The sequence below is a fragment of the Mesoplodon bidens genome (genome assembly GCF_964165515.1).
Source record: "Mesoplodon bidens genome assembly, chromosome: 17".
In the NCBI taxonomy this organism is placed as follows: domain Eukaryota; kingdom Metazoa; phylum Chordata; class Mammalia; order Artiodactyla; family Ziphiidae; genus Mesoplodon; species Mesoplodon bidens.
Window position 1 is genome coordinate 7,372,966 of NC_138174.1, and position 23,591 is coordinate 7,396,556.

The 23,591-nt window shown below is 42.2% G+C and overlaps 1 protein-coding gene across 1 annotated transcript; it reads right to left on the reverse strand.

Annotated features, from left to right (window-relative positions):
* Positions 1-8,648: 8,648 nt before the first annotated feature.
* Positions 8,649-14,913, reverse strand: HMGB1 (high mobility group box 1). Its single transcript, XM_081214548.1, has 5 exons — positions 14,761-14,913; positions 12,434-12,597; positions 12,061-12,206; positions 11,386-11,560; positions 8,649-10,343 (listed from the first exon to the last, which is right to left on the reverse strand). Exons 2-5 carry the CDS (start codon positions 12,581-12,583, stop codon positions 10,167-10,169), a joined length of 648 nt encoding a protein of 215 aa, XP_081070674.1. The 5' UTR covers positions 12,584-12,597; positions 14,761-14,913; the 3' UTR covers positions 8,649-10,166.
* Between the last annotated feature and the right edge of the window lie 8,678 nt (positions 14,914-23,591).

The following is a 23,591-nucleotide window of genomic DNA, read 5'->3' on the forward strand; positions in this document are numbered from 1 at the left end:
GGTATAGAAAGCGACAATAATATAATCTTAAGCACAATCATTTAGAGGAAGATTTCCCCCTAAAACGTGGTTAAAATAAATTTGAGAAAGACGCAGTTCAATTCGTTCAACAAATTTGACTTTGTGACAGATCCAACGTAGTCTGTTGTATTTAATAAGGATTCAGCCCATAAAGGGAGATTTAATGACATTAATGAAATTAGCTTTATGTATTAATGGAACTGAAGGAGTCAACTCTAAAAGCAAATGTTCTCTAAACCTAAATATTTTATACTCAAGAAAATCTGCTGGGGACTTCCCTGGTGGCGCAGTGGTTAAGAATCCTCCTGCCAGGGACTTCCCTGGTGGCGCAGTGGATAAGACTCCGGGCTCCCAATGCAGGGGGCCCGGGTTCAATCCCTGGTCAGGGAACTAGATCCCACATGCATGTCGCAACTAAGAGATTGCATGCCACAACTAAGAAGCCCGCCTTCCGCAACTAAGACCTGGTGCAACCAAATAAATAAGAATCCTCCTGCCAATGCAGGGGACAGGGCTTTGATCCCTGGTCTGGGAAGATCCCATATGCCGCGGAACAACTAAGCTGGTGAGCCACAACTACTGAGTCCCTGCACCACAACTACTGAAGCCCATGTGCCACAACTACTGAAGCCCGCGTGCCTTGAGCCTGTGCTCCACAACAAGACAAGCCACCGCAACGAGAAGTCCACGCATCACAACGAAGAGTAGCTCCCGCTCGCTGCAACTAGAGAAAGCCCACACGCAGCAACAAAGACCCAACGCAGCCAAAATTAATTAATTAATTTAAAAAAATTTGAAAGACTTCTTTGTACTGGGTGAAAACTTAGATTTCAAACCTAATTTTGATCAGCTTTATCACGAATACATTTTGCTAGTTTATTCCTTAAAAATCCTTCTCAGAGTCTCTCCTCTTAACTCTCTGAAGTGATACCAGATGGGTTTTATTTTATGTTTTTAGCTAAAATTGGATCCTGGGAAAGAATGAATCTAGAGTAGATGATAGGAAGATGACTGTCATCTGACAATTTTCATTACCTACCTAACTGCCTTCCTCCCTGGAATTAAAGAGACCAGAAACTTTATGGAGACCCACATTCCCAAACCCTTGGGAGGAAGAATAACAGTTTTAGGAATTCCTTTGTGTTTCTGAAAATTAGTAATAGCTACTCCTTGTAAGTCTATTGCAGTGAAATCACAGCCAGCTGCCTATCTCTAGAAAAAAAGGTTCCAGATTTCCTTTCCCTGGAATGTGGCTCCAGAGAGCCTGTTCGATTTCAAAGGAGGTGCTTTGATTGGGTGCTCAGTAGGTCCATCAATAAGGCAATGTCAACCGTTGTAAACAAAGTTCCCTAGAACAGGTCCTCCATACCCAGTTACCTGGGAGCTCCTGCTGAAGCTTTGGGTCAGTTACCCTGCCATCCATGCTAGCTGCCATCCTTGGCCCAAGTGTTGTCCACTAACTTGCCAAAGCATGACTGGAACATCATCAAACTCCCAAACAGTATCCCAGGCTCCTAGGTAAGTCCACTTATTTATCATATGCTTTACTCTTGGTCTACAGATTTAAATAAAAAGAGGTAAAGCATGTATTAAACTCTGACATCAGCATTTATTCATTTTTTGGGTCATCCTTTCGTCCTATTTGATGGTGGAGGCATGAAAGCTAGTAAAGATATATTTTGAGGTTAACTTCTGTTTGCACTAGCAGTTTCTTAATAATTTTCCCATTTAAAAAGAGATTTATAATAAAACAAAATAGAAATGTTTCTATGATTTTTTAAGTGAGGTTTTAAACATTACTATTATTATTAATAATAGCCTACTAAGACTCCTTGGTCTTAAAGGTGAGAAAAAGTTAGATTTGGCCTAAAAATGAAGACATGGCAAAAAACAATAATAATAAAACTGCATCTCTGTTGTTTTTTTCAAGTCAGTTTGATTCTTAACTATAATTCTTTAAAAACCTTCAAGACTTTAACATGTAAAAAAAACTCCAAGTATTATATTTACAATAACGTATCTCTTACCTAATTTAAAAAAATAAAATCAGTATTATTTCTAATGGTTCATTATAATTATCTGTAAAAGCTCAGTGTATATAAATTCATGACATAAAGTTTTGCAATGTTGACCTCTAAAATTTAGGTCTTTAAAAAAAATGAGAAATTTACACTGCTTTTCAGGTTTGATCTATATAGTGTAAAATCCAGTACTCATCAGTGTATGACATAGGTCCCTATGGGACTGACTAGAAGATAAGTTTTTTTATAATTAATCCAATTTCATGTTGACCTCTTGGCCACCATTTGATAAGACATGTACTCCCCAGAACTGTAGACTATCTTGGTCTTAAATCATATGTGAAAACACAGTTAACCTTATTTAAAGAAAAAAATTCTGATACAAATGACTAATAAGTTTTGGAAATCATGTAGATTATTATGAAGAATAATAATACAATGAAATGAAAAGCAAGAAAGCTCTAATGCTTTTGCAAAATTTTCAGTCTTTTCACCCATTCCAATTCATCTACACGTTCTCTTTTTGCAGTGCTGCAATTACTTGTATATAAAAGCTCTTTCTGTTAATCTTCAACCTGAAAAATAGTAAAATAACAGAAACGTAAAGGGGAATGGACATTTCAACCCAATGGCTCTCCAGTTTTTTCAAACTTTTCATCTCTCTTTTGAAGATTTATCCCTTTCACAATTTCCCCCACTGCTATAGGCTCAAACCTTTATGGAATCTTAGAAATCATGACCCTACATATCCCTTATATATAAAATTGTCTCAATAGCCTTTTAAAAAGTTACTACATTTCGATGAATGAAAACTTGCTGAAGGCAGCTTGGTAGCACTCACCAAATTCATCGTTTCACTTCAATCAAAAACTGACTTCAATTTCAGCCATTTCACTTTGAGGAATATATTTATAACCTAACAAAATAATCATGGACACAGAAGTATGGGTATAAGGAAAGTCTAGTCATCTTGCCCTTGTTCATAATAGTAAAAAAAAAAATCCATAAACAACAACAAGGTCCTACTGTATAGCACAGGGAATGATATTTCAATATCCTGTGATAAACCTAATGGAAAAGAATATGAAAAAGAATGTATATATATGTATAACTGAATCACTTTGCTGTACAGCAGAAATTACCACAACATTGTAAATCAACTATGCTTCAATGAAACTAATTAAAAAATCAGAAACTACACAAATGTCTAATAAGATGGGATCGACAAGATAATTTATGGTATTTTACATTTATTCAGTGGAATAATATGCAGGCAGTAAAAATGATTCAGTGCAGAGCAGAATAAGAATATATGATGACATAAAGTTTTAAGATAGACTGTTAGCAGTAAAAGTAGTTTTCAAGTAGAGTGTTTGTAAATATATTGCCATTTTCTGTAAAGCAAACATATATATACAACAACCAAAAGACAACCTAACTTAAAAATCGGCAAAGGACTTGAATTAGTTCTCCAAAAAGGTATACAAATGGCCAATAAGCACATGAAAAGATGCTCAGTATCATTAGTCATTAGGGTAAATGCAGATCAAAACCACAGTGAGATACTACTTCACACCCACCCACTGCGATGGCTATTATTTAAAAAAAAAAAAGGGAAATAGGAAGTGTTGGTGAGGTTGTGGAAAAATTGGAATGCTTATACATTGCTAGAGGGAATGTAAAATGATTCAGTTGCTGTGGAAGGGTCATCTTAGCCATCTTAGCCTCAAAAAGTTAAACAGAATTACCGTATGATCCAGTAATTCCATTCCTAGATATGTACCCCAAAGAACTGAAAATAGGGAGTCAAACAAATACTTGTACATGCACGTTCATAGCAGCACTAGTCAAATGTCCATCAATGAATGAATGAATAAGTGAATTGTGAGATATATATATATATATATATATATATATATATATATATATGCACTGGAATATTACTCAGCCACAAAAAGGAATGAAATATGATACATACCTCAGTGTGAATGAACCTTGAAAACATTATGCTAAGTGAAAGAAGCCAGACGCAAAAGGTCACGTACTGTATGATTCCATTTATGCGAATTAGCCACAATAGGTAAATCCATGGAGATGATGCAGATTGGTTGTTGCCAAGGGCTAAGGGGGAAGGGAAGAATTAATGGGTATAGGATTTCCTTTTGGGGCGATGAAAATATTTGGAACTGGAGGCGGTGGTTGCACAACACTGTGAATGTACTAAATGCCATTGAATTGTTAATTTTAAAATGTTTTTTTGTTATGTGAATCTCACCTCAGGTTAAAAAATTATATATATATATACACACATATAATTTATATATTAATCAAATATATATCTGTATATATATATGTTATATATATAAAACTAGAAGAGCACACAATATGTTAATAGTTTTCCTGACTAATAGACTTGTAGATTTTTGTTTCCCTGCTTATTTGTTTTCTTTCAATGAATGCAAATTTCATTCACAATAAGGGTAAACAAGTTTTTCAAAAGTGATTGTAGTGTATTGCTATCCTTCTACTTGTGGAAGTTCATGCTGCAATTCTAAGGACACCTAAGCAGTACACATTCTTCTGGTGCCTCCCAGCCTGTTAGAATCAGGTAGCTTATCACTTTCTAAATGACTGGCAGTATTTTAGTTTTGTTTTGTCAGCAAGTGTCCTGAGTCCAAGTAAACCTAAGGAGGAAGGCCAGAGAGGAATCACAGTGATGGCGGAGGGTGCTGACCTGCTCGAATATCCACAATTGTAGCCGAGGCAGGAGGACCCAGGCAGGAAAGTGAGGGTTAGGGAGGAAGCCTTCCAGCCCCTAGTTACTGTCCTTACAGAGAAGGGGAAGGAACTGGAAAATTTTCTGCACCTGCTGTGAGCCTGGCACTGCTAGATCGTTTTGATGCTGCTTTTGGTCCTTGAGTGAGCCTCTGAGTCTTGATGGGCCTTTGCCCACTGCTCTGTGAAAATGCATAGGCTGGACTGCAAGAGCCTAGAGCCTTTTATCTCTAATGCGCTAGGACCCTACACTGGTGCCACACTTTATTCTGTTGTCAGTCCCCAAAGCAATGGCACCTCTTGTCCCTCTTGTAAAAACAAACAAACAAACAAAAGTCTGTCTGGTCCTTCTCAGCCAGAGTGCACCTAGCCCACTCCCTATGCCCAAGTCCCAGCCAGGCAGACTCCAGATGGCAGAACAAGACCTGAGCTTCCCTGAAATTTAGGCTGGGGAGTGGGGAAGAGGCTGCCACGTCCTTGCTCTGAGTAGCCTGCAAGTTCTTACTCTTCACACCTTTGTGGGCATTACACTGAGTACTCTCTTACCCTCAACCGATACTTCTTTTGCTTTAGGACTTTTTATTTACTTACCTGGTTATGTTCAGAACACTTTATAGGATGATCCGTAGTTGAAACCCAGTGAACAAAAATATGGTAAAGACTGTAACTAGAGATTCTATGTACCTCTAAGGAACTAAGTTTAATTCCACTTTAAAGCCTATTAATACGGTTGCATTTATAAATGCGTTTGGGGTATACCCTTTACCTAAAGTACCATCTCCAGCAAGGAGGTGAAGCAGTCTTCGATTTTATTCCATTTAAGGCAGATCCTCAGTATCCATTCCTTTTTTTTTTTTTACCAATAACTATCTCCTAATGCCCAGAATCCAGCCCACACAATCCTTGACTAGTTTCCAAAACCGTTGGCTGTAGCTTCTGTAAAGATTGACACACAATCTCTGCTAGAAAAAGCCCTCCCCAGATAAAGCTACTGGATTGAAAATGCCAAAATAGGAAGTTCCTCATTTTCACAATGGATTACTTAAATATTTAGTTACTGCAGTAACTTTATAGAGAAATAATTTGTTAGAGTAGTTTAAATAGTCAATAGTCAACCCAGGGGTCTTTCAGTTCTGATTCTACCTTCTTGTGTTTGGGTGGCTCTGAATAAATGGCAGCATTTCAGTATTTTAATTTCTTATCTTTTAAAAATGGACATTTATTTCACGGAGCCAAAGAAATAGCCATTAAAAACCTGATTTATTATATCTTAAAAATCATTGTTAAAAAGTTTCACAGGGCTTCCCTGGTGGCGCAGTGGTTGAGAGTCCGTCTGCCGATGCAGGGGACATGGGTTCGTGCCCCGGTCTGGGAAGATCCCACATGCCGCAGAGCAGCTGGGCCCGTGAGCCATGGCCGCTGAGCCTGCGCGTCTGGAGCCTGTGCTCCGCAACGGGAGAGGCCACAACAGTGAGAGGCCCGCATACCGCAAAAAAAAAAAAAAAAAGTTTCACAATAGATAGTCTTGGGGGAGGGGTCAATTTGTCAATATCTGCCAAAATTTTAAATGCACCTACCTATCTGTTGACTCAGCAATTCTACTTCAAGGTATCTAGACCTACACAAGCCTAACAAAAATGTACACAGACGTTCATTGCAGTATTGTTAGGAATAGCAAAAAATAGGAAGCAACATGAATGACCGTCAGTAAAAGTATGATCAAATATATCATGGGGTATCATACCATGAAATGTCACTTATGTTTGAATTGTGTGACTAAAGAGAAAAAAAAGTACATCATAAAAATTTACAAGAATCTCTTTAATCCCTGATTTTCTCACCACTACTGGCTTTCAGTCTCCACATACCTCACGCCACCACTTAAAGGTCTATCATAATTCCTCATCTTATTCCAGATCTATATTACCACTTCCTTTTTCAGCAGGTGACCGATACAGAAGGTTCAAACCAATGGACATGCCTTAGAGGCCTAAGTGATTAAATTTCCTCCTGGTAGATATGATTTCAGACTGAAACCCACTGGAAGATGGGGCTATATATTCTGGAGTGTGGCTTGTTAAGTTATGCCTGTCATTCTTTGTCCTGTGCCGTGGTGTAGCGTTAAGTAACAGCATTCCTAGAACAGGGCCACATTTTGCCTTATTACTGCAGGGAGCAACTTGGCTTAGACCCAGGGAACTTCCCAGGTTCCGGCGAGCGTTAGTTAGCACTGCTGTTCACGTCTTTGCTATGAGGGGGACAAGAAATGAACCAGCTTGCATCTTTTGTTGCATAGGTATCCAAACCGTTTCCTGGCTTTTACGTCGTTTTAAAAGCATTTCAAGAGTCATTTTAAAATGACAAAGCACAAATATGAAAAAATTTAAAAATAACCTACCACAACTTATTAAGCAAGCTAATTACTGGCCAATGGTTCACACTTGAGCAGCAGTTAATCCTGATTTAAGCTGTATTGAATTTGTGCAAATTTACAGTGATACCATCATACGCAAAAAGTAGCTGGCTGGTACTGAAAAAGAGCTATTTCAGGCCCTTTCAGAAGGCCTGTTGTACCAAGCAGACCTAGATTTGAACTGTCAGTTTGTGATGCCAAGCAAGGGAGTTGGCCACACGTTCCATTCAAAAATTTCCATCTTGTATTTCCAGTGCAGTTTTCAATATAGCCAGATAGTACCCTACCGTCTAAGCAGTACTTAATATCCCCCAGGCTGTGAGGGAAGTATTTGAACAGCCTGTCACACAGGCACTTTCCATCATTATCATCTAAGTCTTACCCCTGTGGTGCACAGCACACACAAAAGATTTTTTTTTCAGATTTCACTCTAATTAATAAAAACATAGAGCAAGTATCAACACCTGATGGAAGAGGCACTAACCAGCAACAGCTCCCAACCTTTAGGAGACAATTACTTTGGTTAAGTGTTAATCAGTATGCCGACTTTATATCAATTTTTAAAATGCAGACAAGTTAATACTAAAGTTTATACTGTTTAATCTTTTGATGTTAAGAAAATCTTCATACCCCATAATGCTGTAACTATTTCTAGACACTAAAATAGTTCCTATGCATTAACTTAAAAAAATCTGTTATGCCTCCTACCTCTATTTACTTGAGTTTTGAACATCCAAGTTTCAGGGTATACTGTTGAAATAGTCAACAGAGCTAGTATGTTTTCCGATTGAAAAGGGATTTTGTCCATGTCCTCCTGTCAAGATCTGAATCCAGTTAACCCCAAAAAACCTGTTCCCGCTCTCAACACCTTAACAGTAGCTGTCACAAGACACCCACTGAAGTTCCTTGAGGCTGAATTCATTTTAACTGGATCACCTACTAGCAATAAACAATGATTCTTTAGCTACAGCAAACTTCCATGTAAATGAGAGATAACTACTTGTTCCTCTTGACTAAAAATCTGATAAGTTTTGACACAATTTCAGCCCCTCTACTGCGGTCCTCTCCTTTAGCTTAGAAAACTTAAGTTTAGATTTATAATCATTATTCCTGCTTTTTACTTACATGTGCCTTGCTTTAGAAAACTATCTTGTTTAATCCAGTAGTCGGAAAGCAAAATTAGTTTTTCCTGATTTATGTAAACAGCAGCCTATGAGAACACATGGAATGTTTCACAAAAATCTTTATCAGCCCATTAACCTATTTACAAGGGTAAAGTGAGTATTTTTTAAGGGATAAACTTTGCCCGCCCTTACACTTATTTAAATGATGTTGCTAAGAGGTATTAACTGAGAATAAGATTAAAATATGTATATAACAAAACCTTAAAATCTTAAGTGAAAGCCATTTAACTAATATTTAAAACCTCTGCAATTATTAGTTTATTAGTATCATCCAGGACTCAGATGTTCAGTATTCCTCCTGAAATTACATAAAACAAATGCAAATGGAAAGAATCCAAGTCAAAATTATATAACAAAACATCACTCCATCACAAAAGCGTGTAAAATTACAAGAACGCTATTTTAAAACACTGGCACTTTAAGAGAACGATAATCTCAAAAACCACAAAATTGCCAAATTGTTCCCTAAACTGTTAAGCAGATAAACATATGACCCTGATGAATGAGCTTGAGTTTTGTAAAGAAAAATTCAAATAAATCAGGTAATTCATACTGAAATACAAAGTTTGTCTTCTTCCCTCATGTCTATTTATAAAGGGGCAAACCATAATATAGGAAAATATACCTGATTTAAAATGTGGTATACAATTTAAAAAGTTGGCCCAATTAATTAAAAATACCTTTAATGGAGGATCTCAAGTTTCCTAAACAATCCATATTTAGATAAATAGGAGAAGACATTTACAGCCAGCACTTTTTCTCCAGAGCCTTTGTTGGGACTAATAACAACAAAAAAAACATAATATGGCAGTCCTGTATTTTAAGCTCACGCTTTTGGGGATACATTCTCAGTCTTAAACGTGGGAACTGCAAATATAACTGCCATTACATGGTAATGGGAGTTAAAAGATGTAGAGTCCTCATGTAAAGATTAGAACATACTTTTCTATTAGTCCTTCAAGGACAGACTTTCAAAATGTTTGATTCTAATAATCCCGTGCTGTGAGTAGATTGGTTACTCTTCACTTTGTAAATGAACCTGGGCTATGTGAAATCTGGTATCAACCGATCAAGATTTGAGTTTCAGTTATGGATGAAAACTGTCTCAATTAAACTTTTATTACCCTCATCATGAGTATGCAGGGTGTGTACACAAAAGCTTTTTATCAGCTAACTATACGAAAGATAAACACTGTAATAATTCGTGTGATCCAAAATGGGCAAAAGCAAAAGACTAGCTTCCCCTTAAGAAGAAAATTTTCAGACCTATGAAAAGGACAACAATACTAATAAAAAAAATTGTATTTACTTAGAAGCATTCAGAATGTCAACAAAACAGCTGCAACTTTTTTCTTTTTTTTTTGCAATTACAGAGTGGTATTCAGTTAACAGAACAACAATTATTTCATATAAGCTGCATCAGAGACAACTGAAGATGAAAAAACTACCATCCCCATATATAACTAATTTGTGCTGTGCACCAACAAGAACCTGCTTTAAATTTCCATGCCAATTTACAACCCCCATACTGTACCAGGCAAGGTTAGTGGCTATTGAAAATACCACCAGGACAGGGCTATCTAAAGACACATTCGGTAGTGTGTTAACTATACAAAAAAAGACACTGTACAGTTTAAAAACAAATCTTACACAGCCTTACATTTCAATTTTTTTCTTTAAAAGGAGTGAGTTGTGTACAGGGGGGTTAAATGCTTTATAGACAAGAAAAAAAAAAACTGCGCTAGAACCAACTTATTCATCATCATCATCTTCCTCCTCCTCTTCATCCTCTTCATCTTCCTCCTCCTCCTCATCCTCTTCATCTTCCTCATCTTCCTCCTCTTCCTTCTTTTTCTTGCTTTTTTCAGCCTTGACGACTCCCTTTTTTGCTGCATCAGGCTTCCCTTTAGCTCGGTATGCAGCAATATCCTTCCAAAATAAAGGCAGGAAGAAAGTGGTTGGAAAGACAAAACAGTTAAGGAGAGAAATGAGAGTAAGGTGGCGAAACTTTATGAAAAAATAAGGACTCAGATATACTAAAATAACACATCTGCACTCCCATCTGTGGACTTTCAGAAACACACGTAAAAATATTATAACTGTAAATAATCCGTAACTCATGGAATGACACGGTTTGACATCAGCATTGTTACGCCTCACTGAAGTACAACCACGTACCACATCCTAAGTTCAGTTTATTAAAACTAGAACGTAGAGACTGATTCAAGGGTAGACACTGCCACCTTCTGAATGCAAAAACGCAGTCTACAGGTTTATACTGTCAGACCCTACCTAATCCATCGTAGAAAATCTTGTCTTAAAAAAAAAAAAAGTTATTTGCCACTGAGCATGCAATTAGGTTAAGAAACATCCAGAAATGGATACATTTCTCCAAAATGACTAAATGAGCTAAACTCTAACTTGACTTTTAATATTTCAACTCAAAGTATAGAGGCTACAGCTTTTTATTTTATTATATCAATTTACTGTACAGATCAACAAACTCATAACTTTCTGATTTAGTAAAGCTTTTTTTTTTTTTTTTTAAATCTAAGTGAGGGAACATAAATGTTTCAGGGTGTTTATGAACAATACAGATCTACGTTACTTGGTCCAGCCTATTTTTATGTTGTGTGCCTGATCATTTAAAATACTTAAATCATTTGACTCAAAGTGACTACCAAAATCTTCATAAATCTGGATACTGGAGAATAACAAAACCACCCGAGTCAAATAACGTTAAGTCAAACAACACTAACAATTTATTTGATCTTCTACGTTCTTTAAAACATGGAAAGGGACTTAAGAGTACAGCCAGTGGCACACTGAATAGCTGTTATACTTAAAAGTGCATTACACCTCAAACTCTTAGGAATCATAACAGGAAATTAAGATGCAGTACCAAGTATGGTCATTCGTCTTAACACCTGGCGTACCCTTTCATCACTACACCGAGCCAATCCATACTCACCTTTTCGTACTTTTCCTTCAGTTTAGCAGCCTTCTTCTCATAAGGCTGCTTGTCATCTGCAGCAGTGTTATTCCACATCTCTCCCAGTTTCTTTGCAACATCACCAATGGATAGGCCAGGATGTTCTCCTTTGATTTTTGGACGATACTCAGAACAAAACAAGAAAAAGGCCGAACTAAAAAGAGAGAGTTAACTTTAGAATTGTAGGTTTACTAACAACTGTGTCGTATTGCTGTATAAAAGCTGCTTCTAATTTCTACCACATATTTCACAGGATATAAATATTATGAAACGCTAAATATCCCTCATTAAACTTAATTTACACAATGAGCTAACTTATGACACCACTAGCTGAACATACACTATTTATCAGCGTTCCAAGAGAACATTCTGCAAATTACTCCTAGACGGATGGCATTTCTCAGGAAAGAAAAGAATCAAAATTAAAATTACACTTAGGAGATATATTGGGTGAAAGAGGCCAGAATCCAATTCCACTGCTCTAACTAAAACTGCCATCCAACAGGAATTTTATTTACGAAATTTAAACATACCAATGTGAGTTAGCGAAGAAACTTTGATTACAGACCCCAAATCCACAAGGTGGCTTGCTAAATTTGTCTGATTCTACTGCAAAACACTCCTTGAAAATAAAAACAGGCAAAAGATACTTACGGAGGCCTCTTGGGTGCATTGGGATCCTTGAACTTCTTTTTTGTTTCCCCTTTAGGAGGGATATAAGTTTTCATTTCTCTTTCATAACGGGCCTTGTCCGCCTTTGCCATGTCTTCAAACTTTCCTTTCTCTTTAGCAGACATGGTCTATAAAATAATAACTTGTAAACTTAACTCGACAACAAAGTTTTAACAAGCTGTCCTCTTAAGTATTAAAAGGAACAAAACCAGTGTCCTTTGCTGAATATTTAGCAGCCTGTTCCAACACCACCACTCACGTTATGCAAATTGTACCGAGGCTTTTTAAAAACCCCAAAATCCCAATTTGGACTTCACCCTTTAGTACCTCCTTAGTATGTTTTAAGCCCTCTTACCTTCCACCTCTCTGAGCACTTCTTAGAAAACTCTGAGAAGTTGACGGAAGCATCTGGGTGCTTCTTCTTGTGCTCCTCCCGGCAAGTTTGCACAAAGAATGCATATGATGACATTTTGCCTCTCGGCTTCTTAGGATCTCCTTTGCCCATGCTTAATTATTTTTCTAAAAAATATATAAAAGCGTAATGTTAACAATGAAATTTTCGGCATTTGAAAGTACTCTAACTTCTTGGGGAGGGAATGAAAAGCAAGGCACTGGTTGTTTAACAGGGCAGTGGCATTAACCCCTCATAATACCAGAGAAAATGGCAGTGATAGTCAATTCCTAGAAAAGGTTACACCAGGCGAAAAACGGTCCTTGAGTGGGATCTCCAAAAAGTGGACACACAGTGGTATACTCACACGGCGCCTGTTACTTCGCTGCCTGTATCTGTTCTGGGTGAATACCCAACCGGTCATTTAAAAGAAACGAAGAATTAAATGCAAAAAATCGTTTTCAATCAACAAAACCAAAGGTCAGAAAAGCGACGCTGCCGATTCACGGCTCAGCGCTACGTAAGGAACAACTAGGTGAGAGCCAAAGCGGGCAGACCTCTCCGGGTCGCGGGCCAAGTCCACGGCTCACCTAAAGCTGTCCCAGGGATCACTGTAAATACTCTCTCGGCATAAAAGTTTGCCGGGGGGAGGGAGCGGGAGGCCCGCTCGGGCCCGGGCTGGGGGATGGCGGCGCTATCTGCGCGGCTGCCACCGCCAGGCAGCTTCCTTTGCTATCGGCTTGGCCCCGAGACGCATTTCGGTTCTGACTAAACACGTCCGGTCTGAAGTTTCTTCGAGTAAACAAGGATGAGGGACAAAAGCCACTCCTGCTCGCTGCTCGGGCTGCCCCCCGCCCCCACCAGGGCAGTATTTTTTTTTTCTGAGCCGTGGAAGTCGGGGCGCCGCGCGGGGCGGGCTCCGCACACCTTCCCGCCACCGGGCACCCCCACCCCGGCCAACCGCCCACTGCGGGGCCGCGAGGGGAGGCCGGCCGGGACGGCGGGGCCGCGGCCCGGCCTCCGGGCCCGGCTCCCCGCCCCGCACGGCGCCGCCACGTGCGCCCGGCCGCCCGCCGCCCGCGCAGGCCTGCCGGCCTCCCCCATTTTGTCGGCTCGGCGGAGGGAGCAGCCCCGCTCGAAATGGGGGCTGGCTCCGCCCGCGGCCGCCGGGGCCGGCGCGCACGGAATGGCCGCTGCGCGTCTTCCCCGCCTGCGCCGCCGCCGCCGCCGCGAGGGCGAGCGCGAGCTAGAATATGGCTCCTTCCCTTTGTGTGTGTGTGTATGTGTGTGTGTATGTGTCTGTGTGTGTGTGCGAGTGAGTGTGCGAGAGTGTGAGTGCGAGCGCAGGCGGGCGGGGTGCGCGCCGCGCTCTGGCGCACACACTCGGCCATGACGGCCGGGGGGAGGGGCGGGGGGCGCGCAGCCGGACCCTCCCCCAGCCCGCCGCCCGCGGGGGGCCGCCCCGGGAGGCGCCCCCGGCCCGCCGCTCCCCTTCTCCCTCCGCGCGGCCCGTGCGGCCCGCCGCCCCCGCACGGACGACGCGGGGCTGTGAGAAGACGAAAAAAAAAGTTGCCTCGGAACTGCTGCGCCCAGCTCCCCCGCCCGCGCCCGCGCCCGCCCGCCTTGTTTTCTCTCCAGCCAGCAGCGCCGGGCCGAGTCAGCCATGTTCCAGCGAGCGCCGCGGCGCCGCTCCCCCCGCCGCCGGGCCGCCGCCGCCGCCGCCGCCGCGCCCGGACACTGGCTCGGGCTCGGGCTCGGGCTCAGGCCGGCGGGCCCGGCCCAGCGCCGCCGCCCCCGGCCCCGGCCCCTCGCCGCCGCCGCCCGCCCGCCCGCAGCGCCCGCCGCCCGCGCTTGCCCGCCGCCGGCGCCCGGCTCTGCGGCGGCCAATGCAGCCGTGAAGCGCCGCCCGCCCGCCCGGCGGCCCGCCGCCCCCCGCGCACGCCGGCCGCCCGAACGCTCGGCCCGGGGGCCGAAAACACGTTAAAATTTTTTTTTAATGAAAAAAAAATTTTTTTGCGCCAGTCAGCGCGGACGCCGCCGGGGGTGGAAACTCGCGGGGCTCGGGGCTCGCGGCGCCTCCGGCGGCCCGGGGGCCGGGGCTCCGGCGCGCGGCCGGGCTCCCGGCGCCCGAGGGGAGGCTCGCTCCGTGCGCAGTTCCCCCCACGGTCCCCCCTCATTTGCCTTTGTGTGGATCCTGACCCGCCGGCTCCCGGCCGCGGGGATCCGGCCGCCGCGCGGGCTGTGGAGCTGCCGGAGGCGCTCTCCCCGCCGCGGCGCTGCCCCAGACTCACCCTCCGCGAGGCACAGAGTCGCCCAGTGCCCGTCCGGCTCTCACTTGCCCCGGCGCTGTCTCTATGGAGCTCAATGTACTGCAATGGCTGTGAGAGCGGGAGCCAGACGCAGCCTCCTCACTCTCTCCGCTCTGTAACATTACTCTCCAGCCAGCGCGGCTCCTATTGGCTACCGCCAACTCACGGGGCTCTCTCATTGGTCCGATACCTCCCATTGTCCTGACCAGAGCCCGTTTGCTATTGGCTGTCTCCGGGGACACGTCATCAAGGATTGAAACAGCGCGCAAATCTGAATGTGTGTGTATGCCGGGCAAAGAGGCTGAGGCGGGAGAGGCAGAGGCAGAGGCAGCAGCTGCTACGGGAAAGCAGAGCTCTATGGTGTATGTGTGCATGTGTCTAACCCAAGCCAGCCCCACGCCCGAGCGGCCGCCGGAGCGAAAAGGGCCTGACTTTTCCACAAGTGTCTCCAGCTCCTCAGGCAAAAGAGACACCCACAGGCCTCCCCCCCCTTCTCACCCCAAACTCACTTCCAAAGCCGTTAAGATAAGAGGCCCCAGACTTTTTTAACAGACCTTCAAAAGTGAGAGCGACACGATGAGATCACGGCCCCTGAAAACCGGGGTTTCTGCTCGTGCAGAGGGGCGAAGGCAGCCAAGATTCGAGCTCGTCAGCAACATATGGTTGCATTACACTCTAGATCTCTGGGAAGGCAGGGCTTTTCCTATAAGAAAGTGACACGATCCAGTCAGCCGGCTTTAAAACACCCCTTTTCTGGGCTCCTAAACCCGTACCGTCAGGCTTGCTGAGCAGCTGAAACCTTGACTCACCGAACAGGCATTTAGTTTCACCCTTTTTCTTGGATTGATCGAGTTTCACAGCTCGTCTAGAACTTTTTATTTAAATACAAAGCACGGTCTCAACTTCCTGGAAATCAAATGATTATTCCATGTAATTAAAGCACACAGCCACTTCGTTTTGATATGGGGTACTCTAGCAGGAAATGTTTGCGAGGGCCTGCTAGAATTAGCAAATTCATTAGAGACCACCTTCTTAACTGTTTGGCTGTTTTCTTTGACTTGGTGTGGGTTACTGTTATAATCAAACGAATCCTTGTGATGCTATCTTTCCCTCCCATCACACCACTTAGTGCATCCATGTAACTGCTCTAGGATTACAGGAGTTGTAGGTATATTGTTACCCGGAGGATTAGATAGAGGCAGAGAGTGTGTTTCTCTAACTCACCAAGCTGGCGGTATTAATAGCCATACTTATTATGTCTGTAAAGAAAAATGCGCTAGCTATAATAGCCAGTTCTGAAGACTCTACGGTTATATCAGCCCTTTATGAAACTATTATCTATTCCTCTGTAGCCTGAGCAGACCACACCCCTATTCAGTTATAACAGACTTCCCTTTTTTTTCACTCTCTGATGGTATGTTTATACACTTCTAAACCCACCAGCCAATTCCTCCAAATGTAACAGACCAAAGTTAAAATCACTCATTTTATTATGTCAATTTTATTTCATATATCCAGTCTAAGCATCCATAACATAATGTATTTGCTCAAATGTATTAAGCTATCGAGAATAGACTTAGAGATAACCTCTCCTGACCTATGAGGTCAATGTTTATTCCTTTTACTAAAAAAATACATAATTGGTCTCAAGGATTATAGTCTTGGTGAATGGGCAATGCATGTCATATGAACATGAAAAAGTATGATATTAAGACCATATAAACTAGTATAATGTACACTCGGTGTTTAAAAAGCAAACATCTAAAGTTAACTGTTATACTGTTACCTTCACACATATTTACTCTTCTTTTTACTTCCCTCTATTAATCAAATTTTATGCTTTCTTTAAATCTAGGTATTTATTTCAATTCTGTTTTATCTTCTCGATGACTATATTACAAAATATTCATATGAATTATCCACACTTTAGATGGCATCCGTGATATCAAAATTTGAATATTATCTGAAGAAAGCACTATTGGTATTTTCCAGGAGCAGTGTTGGGTTTGCCCCAGTCCAGCCACTTTTTTAGGTTCTTTTACCAGTTGTCTCTAAAAGCTTACTCCTGCCAGGGTAAGTTTATGGTCACAGAACAACTCAAGAGCAATGGGCCCACACAGGTTTCTATTTCAGCAGGATGGTACGGTGAATTACAGGCACTGGATTTAAATAGACCTGGGTTCAAATCCCAGCTCTGCTACTTACTAGCTGTATGATCTCTGGCAAGGTTTTTTTTTTTTTTAACTCCTTTGTGCTTCCAATCTCTCAGCTATAAAATGGAAGTGATCATGGGCTTGTTGTAAAGATTAAAGTTTTTCTTCAAAGGTTTAAAATTATGTTATGCAGACCTCTTCAAACCCATGAGTTAGAAAACATCAAGTGCAGTTAGTTAGCCTTGAGTTTTTCTTCATATTTTAATTTTATATGAGGGCAGTGGTTGCAAATTAAGTTTTTTAAAAAATTTTAGCCTCAGACAGCACTAAATCCTCATCCAGTCTAGTGATGGTGCCCTCAGTTATTCCCAAGTATAACAGAGGCCATGTCCCAGAGCATTAAAACCTGCACTTGTAGGCACATTTCTCTTATTTGCTTTTTGTGATACAAAGGGAGGAACATAAAAGGAGAGAAACTTTTTAAGTAAACCCTACAACTTCTAGCTCTAAGCCTGCAACCTTAACATTCACTTATTTTATTATATTAGACCCTCTCCTTCTTCAACATGAATCATTAGCCACAAATTGGCATATATTTTACTTTAGGGTTATTGGGTGTTTTAATCCCAACTTACGAAGTTATCTAATTCAAAAAGCCTGAACACTCTCTCCCATGCCCAATTTAGCCAACTAAATTACAGATCTTCATGAATACGGGTTATATCCCTCCTGGAGCCTGCCTCTAGGACAGGAGAAGTGCCTCTCTTCTGGAATCTCATAATATTCTGTACATTAATTACTGTGCTCACAATTGTAATTATCCAGTTATATGTCTGTTTGTCCCACAGCAGGCAATGCACCCCTTAAAGGCAGGAATCCTATCTTATCTTTGCATCCCAAGCACCTAGCAGGGTACCTGGCATACAGCAGGCAGTAAATAAAGTCTGTTGAATAAATGATTTAATAGCTGAAAGAGTACTTACGCAAATTATTGTTTTAATCTTCCTCTTCCATCTTTGGCGATAAACATTGGGGTATTTCTAAATCAGAAGGCAGGAAAACAGAACAATAAGTAAATGTTAGGATTAATATTGAGGATAGATGTCAACTGCACCTCATTCTTATAACTTAAAAAGAGGAAGATGGAGTTGGGGGCTAGGGGCAATTGCAAATAAAGACAAACGCATATATTTGTAGTATTTACCAGCTCCCAACTAGGCCAAGGTTATTCCTAGTTGGATACAGTGAACTATGGCAAGCCAAATAAGAATTTAGCACAGAAAACTCCAAGAATGTCCGCCCAAAGGTTGCTTGCCGTGGGCCTTTGAAACAACTCTAATGTAAAAAAATACAAAAAGCAGACAGGGGGCTGTAAGTCTTTGGCTGGAGGATATTGATTCCTCCTCATGCGATGAAGCCTAAAGTCAAGTTATATGAATCCTCTGTTGTCTCTCCTTCTCAAAAAGGGCCAGTTTCTGAAAAGGAATAGAAACAGTAAACCGAAATGTCTGACGAGGTCAACCGCACTAAGGGTCCTGTACACTTAAAACCTTCTTCTTCTTTTTTTTTTTCTTTTTTGGATGCTGACAATAAAGGAGAGGAATTCAGGTAGAGAAAAGCATACAGGTTGTGACCTAGGACACCGAGTCCCACCCCTCAATCTACCACGTGTGGCCTCGGGTAGCCACTAAGGTCTGTGCTCATTTCCCCAACTCTTGCTTAGAGGTGGTGATGCTTCATCTCACTTGCAAGGACATTAGAGGATTAAACAGATGGGCACAAAGAAAGACCCGAGGAAGGCAGAGAGGTGGTGTTATGATATCTGTCAGCGCATGGGGAAGGGGAACCTTGTCCTGGGCTGCTTAAGTACTTCTGCCTTGGCCCGAGTCTTCTGTGCCAATGTGGCTTGCAGGTGGGGAAATCAGTGGCTTCAGCTGTGGGCAGCATTGATGGCTGAGGCAAAGAAAATGGCATGGAAGTGATTTTTTTTTTTTCTGGGCTGCACTCTGCGGCTTGCGGGATCCCAGTTCCCCGACCAGGGATTGAACCCCAGCTCTCCACAGTGAAAGCACAGAGTCCTCACCACTGGACCGCCAGGGAATTCCCGGAAGCGAATTTATACCAATAATATCTCTAGAATTGTAATATTTCACTGGTGAATAAGGAAGAAAAATTACCTTTTCTTAATAAGGTTCCTGTTCTCTGGTTAGCCAAAGAATGGTACACATGAAGAGGGGGACACTCATTAGTAAAAGTTTTTATAAAATGGTGATCTAAATTCAGAAAAGATCAGTATTTTAGGTCTTGATCTCAAGAGCCACGTCAACAGGCCAAATTCAGGTGCCCTATTAGAAGTGCCATAAACCTTAAAAACAAATGTCTTAGCTCACCTGCTAGGATGGCTATGATCAAAAAGACAGACATGGGGAGCATGAGTGAAAATAGAGAAATTGGTGGCATCATACACTGCTGGTGGGAATGTAAAACGGCGCAGCCGATTTGGAAAACAGTCTGACAGTTCCTCCCAAGGTTAAACATAGAGTTACCACGTGACCCAGCAATTCCACTCCTAGGTATGTACCCAAGAGAAATAAAAACACGTCCACACAAAAACCTGCACATAAATGTTCATAGCAGCATTATTTGTAATAGTCAAAAAGCAACCCAAATGTTCATCAACTGTTGAGGGGATGAATAAAATGTAGTGTATCTTTGTGATTGAATATTATTCGTCGATAGAGTGGAATGAAGTAGTGACACATGTTACAACATGGATGAACCTTGAAAACATTATGATAAGTGAAAGAAGCCAGACACACACAAAAAACCCCACATATTATATGGTTCCATTTATATGAAATGTCCAGAAGAGGAAATTTATAAAGACGGAAAGTAGATTAGGGGTAGCCAGGGGTGGAGGATGCGGGGAAGGGGGGTAACTGCTGGTGGGTGTGGAGCTTCTTTTAAGAAGATGAAAATGATCTAAAATTAGATCATAGTAATGGTTGCACAACTCTGAAGACACCAAAAATCATCAGATCGTACGTATGTGAATTATCTCTCGACAAAGCTGTTTTTTAAAAAACGAATTAGTGTTTTATGAAACAAACACAGAAAGGGACGACGGATCGCTACCCACTTGCTAATCTTGCCCTGTACTTTCCTGCTGCCTGTGGCGTTTAACACCTCGTGAAAATGATGCGCTTCCTCGTCATTCGGTGGAAATTTCTTCTGTCAGTGGAGTTATATATTCTGTGCTTAAAGTGTGTTTTTGCTACAAAATTATGTTAAAAGAGCACTCTCCAGGAGTACCTTGGGAGGTTTCCCTCGAGTGCCTGAGATGACTGTACTGTTGGCTGAGCCATGAAGTGTTAGGTCAGACGGTGCAAACTGGCAGGCCTCTGGCTTATGAGACCCTCAGATGTGCCATTTGGTTAACGTGGTGTTTTTAAAAAGTTGGATTTTTTTTCACATTAAAAAAATCCAGATATTTGGCTTCTTTTGAAAAATCAGAGATCCGATAACCTTGGCTCCATGGCTGGGCAGGGTGACGATGCTGTGGAGTGAATAGGGGCCGCCTCCCTCAAAGGAGATGTGTTCTGTCTTCTGCGCAGCCCCACCGTTCCCTAAGCATCTGGCCTGCCGCCTTGCCTGCCTGGCTCCTGGGGACACTTGAGTTTTGCCAGTCCTGAGTTGGGTCCTTAGACTTTCAGGACTACGACCTGCGATTCTGAAACGTTCTTCCTCAGAGACTCTTTTCGTAGGAAACACTTATTATCATCACACAGAACACAGAGTGGGAAACTGAACTAGAGGTGAGGAACAGACCATTTTTGGTGCTGTTACAGGTACCATGTACTCCTGATGTGAAACAGAGAGTCTGGCCGTGCTGCACAGGATGTCCTACAGCCCAGACAAAAGTAGGCTTTATTTATCGTATCTCTCCGATATGCTGAGCTCTTTACACAGATAATTTTGTTTAGTCCTCACAGTGATCCTATAGGCCAGGATGCTTATCTCTCTTCTACAAATAATTCTAAGGAGGCTCAGAGAGATCCCTTAAGTTGTCCAAGGTCACACAGCTAGTGAGAGAGTAATAGTAAACCCAGTTCTGACTCCAAAGCTGACATTTTCTCCACTAAGCCTCCTGACCTTCCAGTTATTAGCCTAGCTAATAAAATAAAAAGCGATCACATTTTCCCACCTAAATATAACCCATATCCTCACGGGAATCTGACGTAAGTTTATAGTCTCGACTCTCAAGATTTTTGAATAGGACACATACATTTTTGCATATATAAAACTTGAAAAAATTTATGGCAATTCCCTGGTGGTCCAGTGGTTAGGACTCCGAGCTCTCACTGCCGAGGGCCTGGGTTCGATCCCTGGTCAGGGAACTAAGATCCTACAAGCCGCGCGGTGTGGCCAAAACAAAACAAAACAAATTTATGGGACTTCCCTGGCGGTCCAGTGGTTAAGACTTCACGCTTCCACTGCAGGGGGCGTGGGTTCGACTCCTGGTCAGGGAACTAAGATCCCACAAGCTGAGTAGTGTGGCAAAAAAAAAAAAAACCAAACAAACTTGAAAACAGTTTCATGAAACAATACCTACCATGGTGATGAAGTCTGACATTTTTTTTTTCTTAAAATCCTAAGTTTACTTTCCAACCCGCCAATGGGCTCTGTCGTTTGCAAAACATTGCATTAAAGCCCGAGTAAAGAAGCCCCATTTCCCATCAAGGGTAACTACAGCCCTAAGTGACAAGTGTGGGTGATGCCAGCTGATGGGATGGGACTGAAGGGAGGAAAGGCCAGGACAGATGCCTGGAATCCAGGACCTGCGGCCAGGAGCACACTCAAGGAGGCTGGTGCCAAAGCTGTGGACCGTCCCAAGTCCAGAGAAACAGTCTGGAGACAGGAAAGGGGAGTGCCTTGCTCTGCCTGGGAGACCAAGACAAAATCAGGCGCTCCTGGCCTCCAGGAAATGCAAAGAAGACATCTGAAAATCCCCTGAGGCCTAGGAGAGAAATCCTAGCAGGCCTGATAAACACCTTCCTCACCTGGGTGGGGTTCACCACCTTGGATTTGTCTTTGTCAGAGGCCAGAGAGCAGGAGTCTCTCTGCCAGCAGAAGCTGCACCGATGGGAAGATGGCCTCAGCTCCCCAAAAGACAGCCTTTTTGTTTAAAAAACAGTGCCCAAAATGGCTTGTGGGCTAAATAGAAGGTGACTGCCAACCCATACCTCTTGTTCATAAAGGTGTTGAAAAAAAAATCAACAACAACGAAAAACCTGTACGCTTTTTTTGAGAGGTTGCTGTTGATCCCTGTTCTAAGGTTTCCTTTTGCTTTCCAAGAACGGAAATGAGGAAGTAGGAAGGAGATAGCATGATTTACTATATTCTAACAAAAGCACTACCAGCAAATTGACAGTCACATTCAGGAACAGAACTCTGCCTTGGAAACATTCATGGCATTTGACCAGTGATTTTGCTTCAAAAAATACTAAGAAAATAATCAGAAATAAGCAAAAGGCACAAAGGTGTGAATAAGAATATTAATTGCAGAATTATCTATAATGTGTCAACAGCCTAGATGTTCAATGAAAGTGGCTTGGTTTAGTAAGTTTTGGTCCATCCTCATGACGGATTATTATGATGCCACCATCAAATTGTTATGAATACTAAACTTAATGCCACGTAAAAATATTCATATTACTTTATCATGACAAAAACTATTTTCAGAAGGATCTCTGGTTTGAAAGAAAAGTGTGTATGTGAATCCAACAAAGATTGGAAGAATATACTAAAAAACATTAATAGTGTTTATTTCAGGTGAAAGGTAAGCTTTGTTGTCTCCTTAGACTCTTCAATATTTCCTTAGTTTTCTACAATTTATGCTACTTCTAAAATTAGAAACAAAAACTCCATTTTTTTTTTTTTTTTTTTTTTTGCGGTACGCGGGCCTCTCACTGTTGTGGCCTCTCCCGTTGCGGAGCACAGGCTCCGGACGCGCAGGCTCAGCGGCCATGGCTCACGGGCCCAGCCGCTCCGTGGCATGTGGGATCTTCCCGGACTGGGGCACGAAGCTGCGTCCCCTGCATCGGCAGGCGGACACTCAACCACTGCGCCACCAGGGAAGCCCAACTCCAACTTTTTAAGAGAAGAAATTTGCTAATAGAAGACTGAAAGATTTAGATCATTTAAAGAAATTCAGACCTTGTCGGTATTCTAGAAATTCTTCCCGGTAAAGAGATATACACTATATATAAACATCATGCACATTTATCATGGCCCTAAAGTTAAGGTGTCTCCACTGTCATCCAAATACGACCACCCTGTTAACACAAATCAAAATCAGGTACGTGCCAGGAGGAAAAGTATCCGTGTTTACATGAAAACCTTGTTACCTCTCATCGCTACTGCTGTATCTTCTTTACTCACTATTCCTTCTTTTTCCATAATTCAGTCCTGAGTCATCTTCTCTCTGCTTCTCCGCTCTCTTAGAGACCCCAGTGACCAACTGCACGTGGAGTTTTAACCTCCATTTCTATGTAAATGACTCTAAGTTTCCCTTTCAGCCTGAGGCTCTATCCTGGACCCCACCATGTACCAGTTTCTCAAAGCTCACAGGTTCGCTCTCTAAGCCAGACCCCTTTCTGA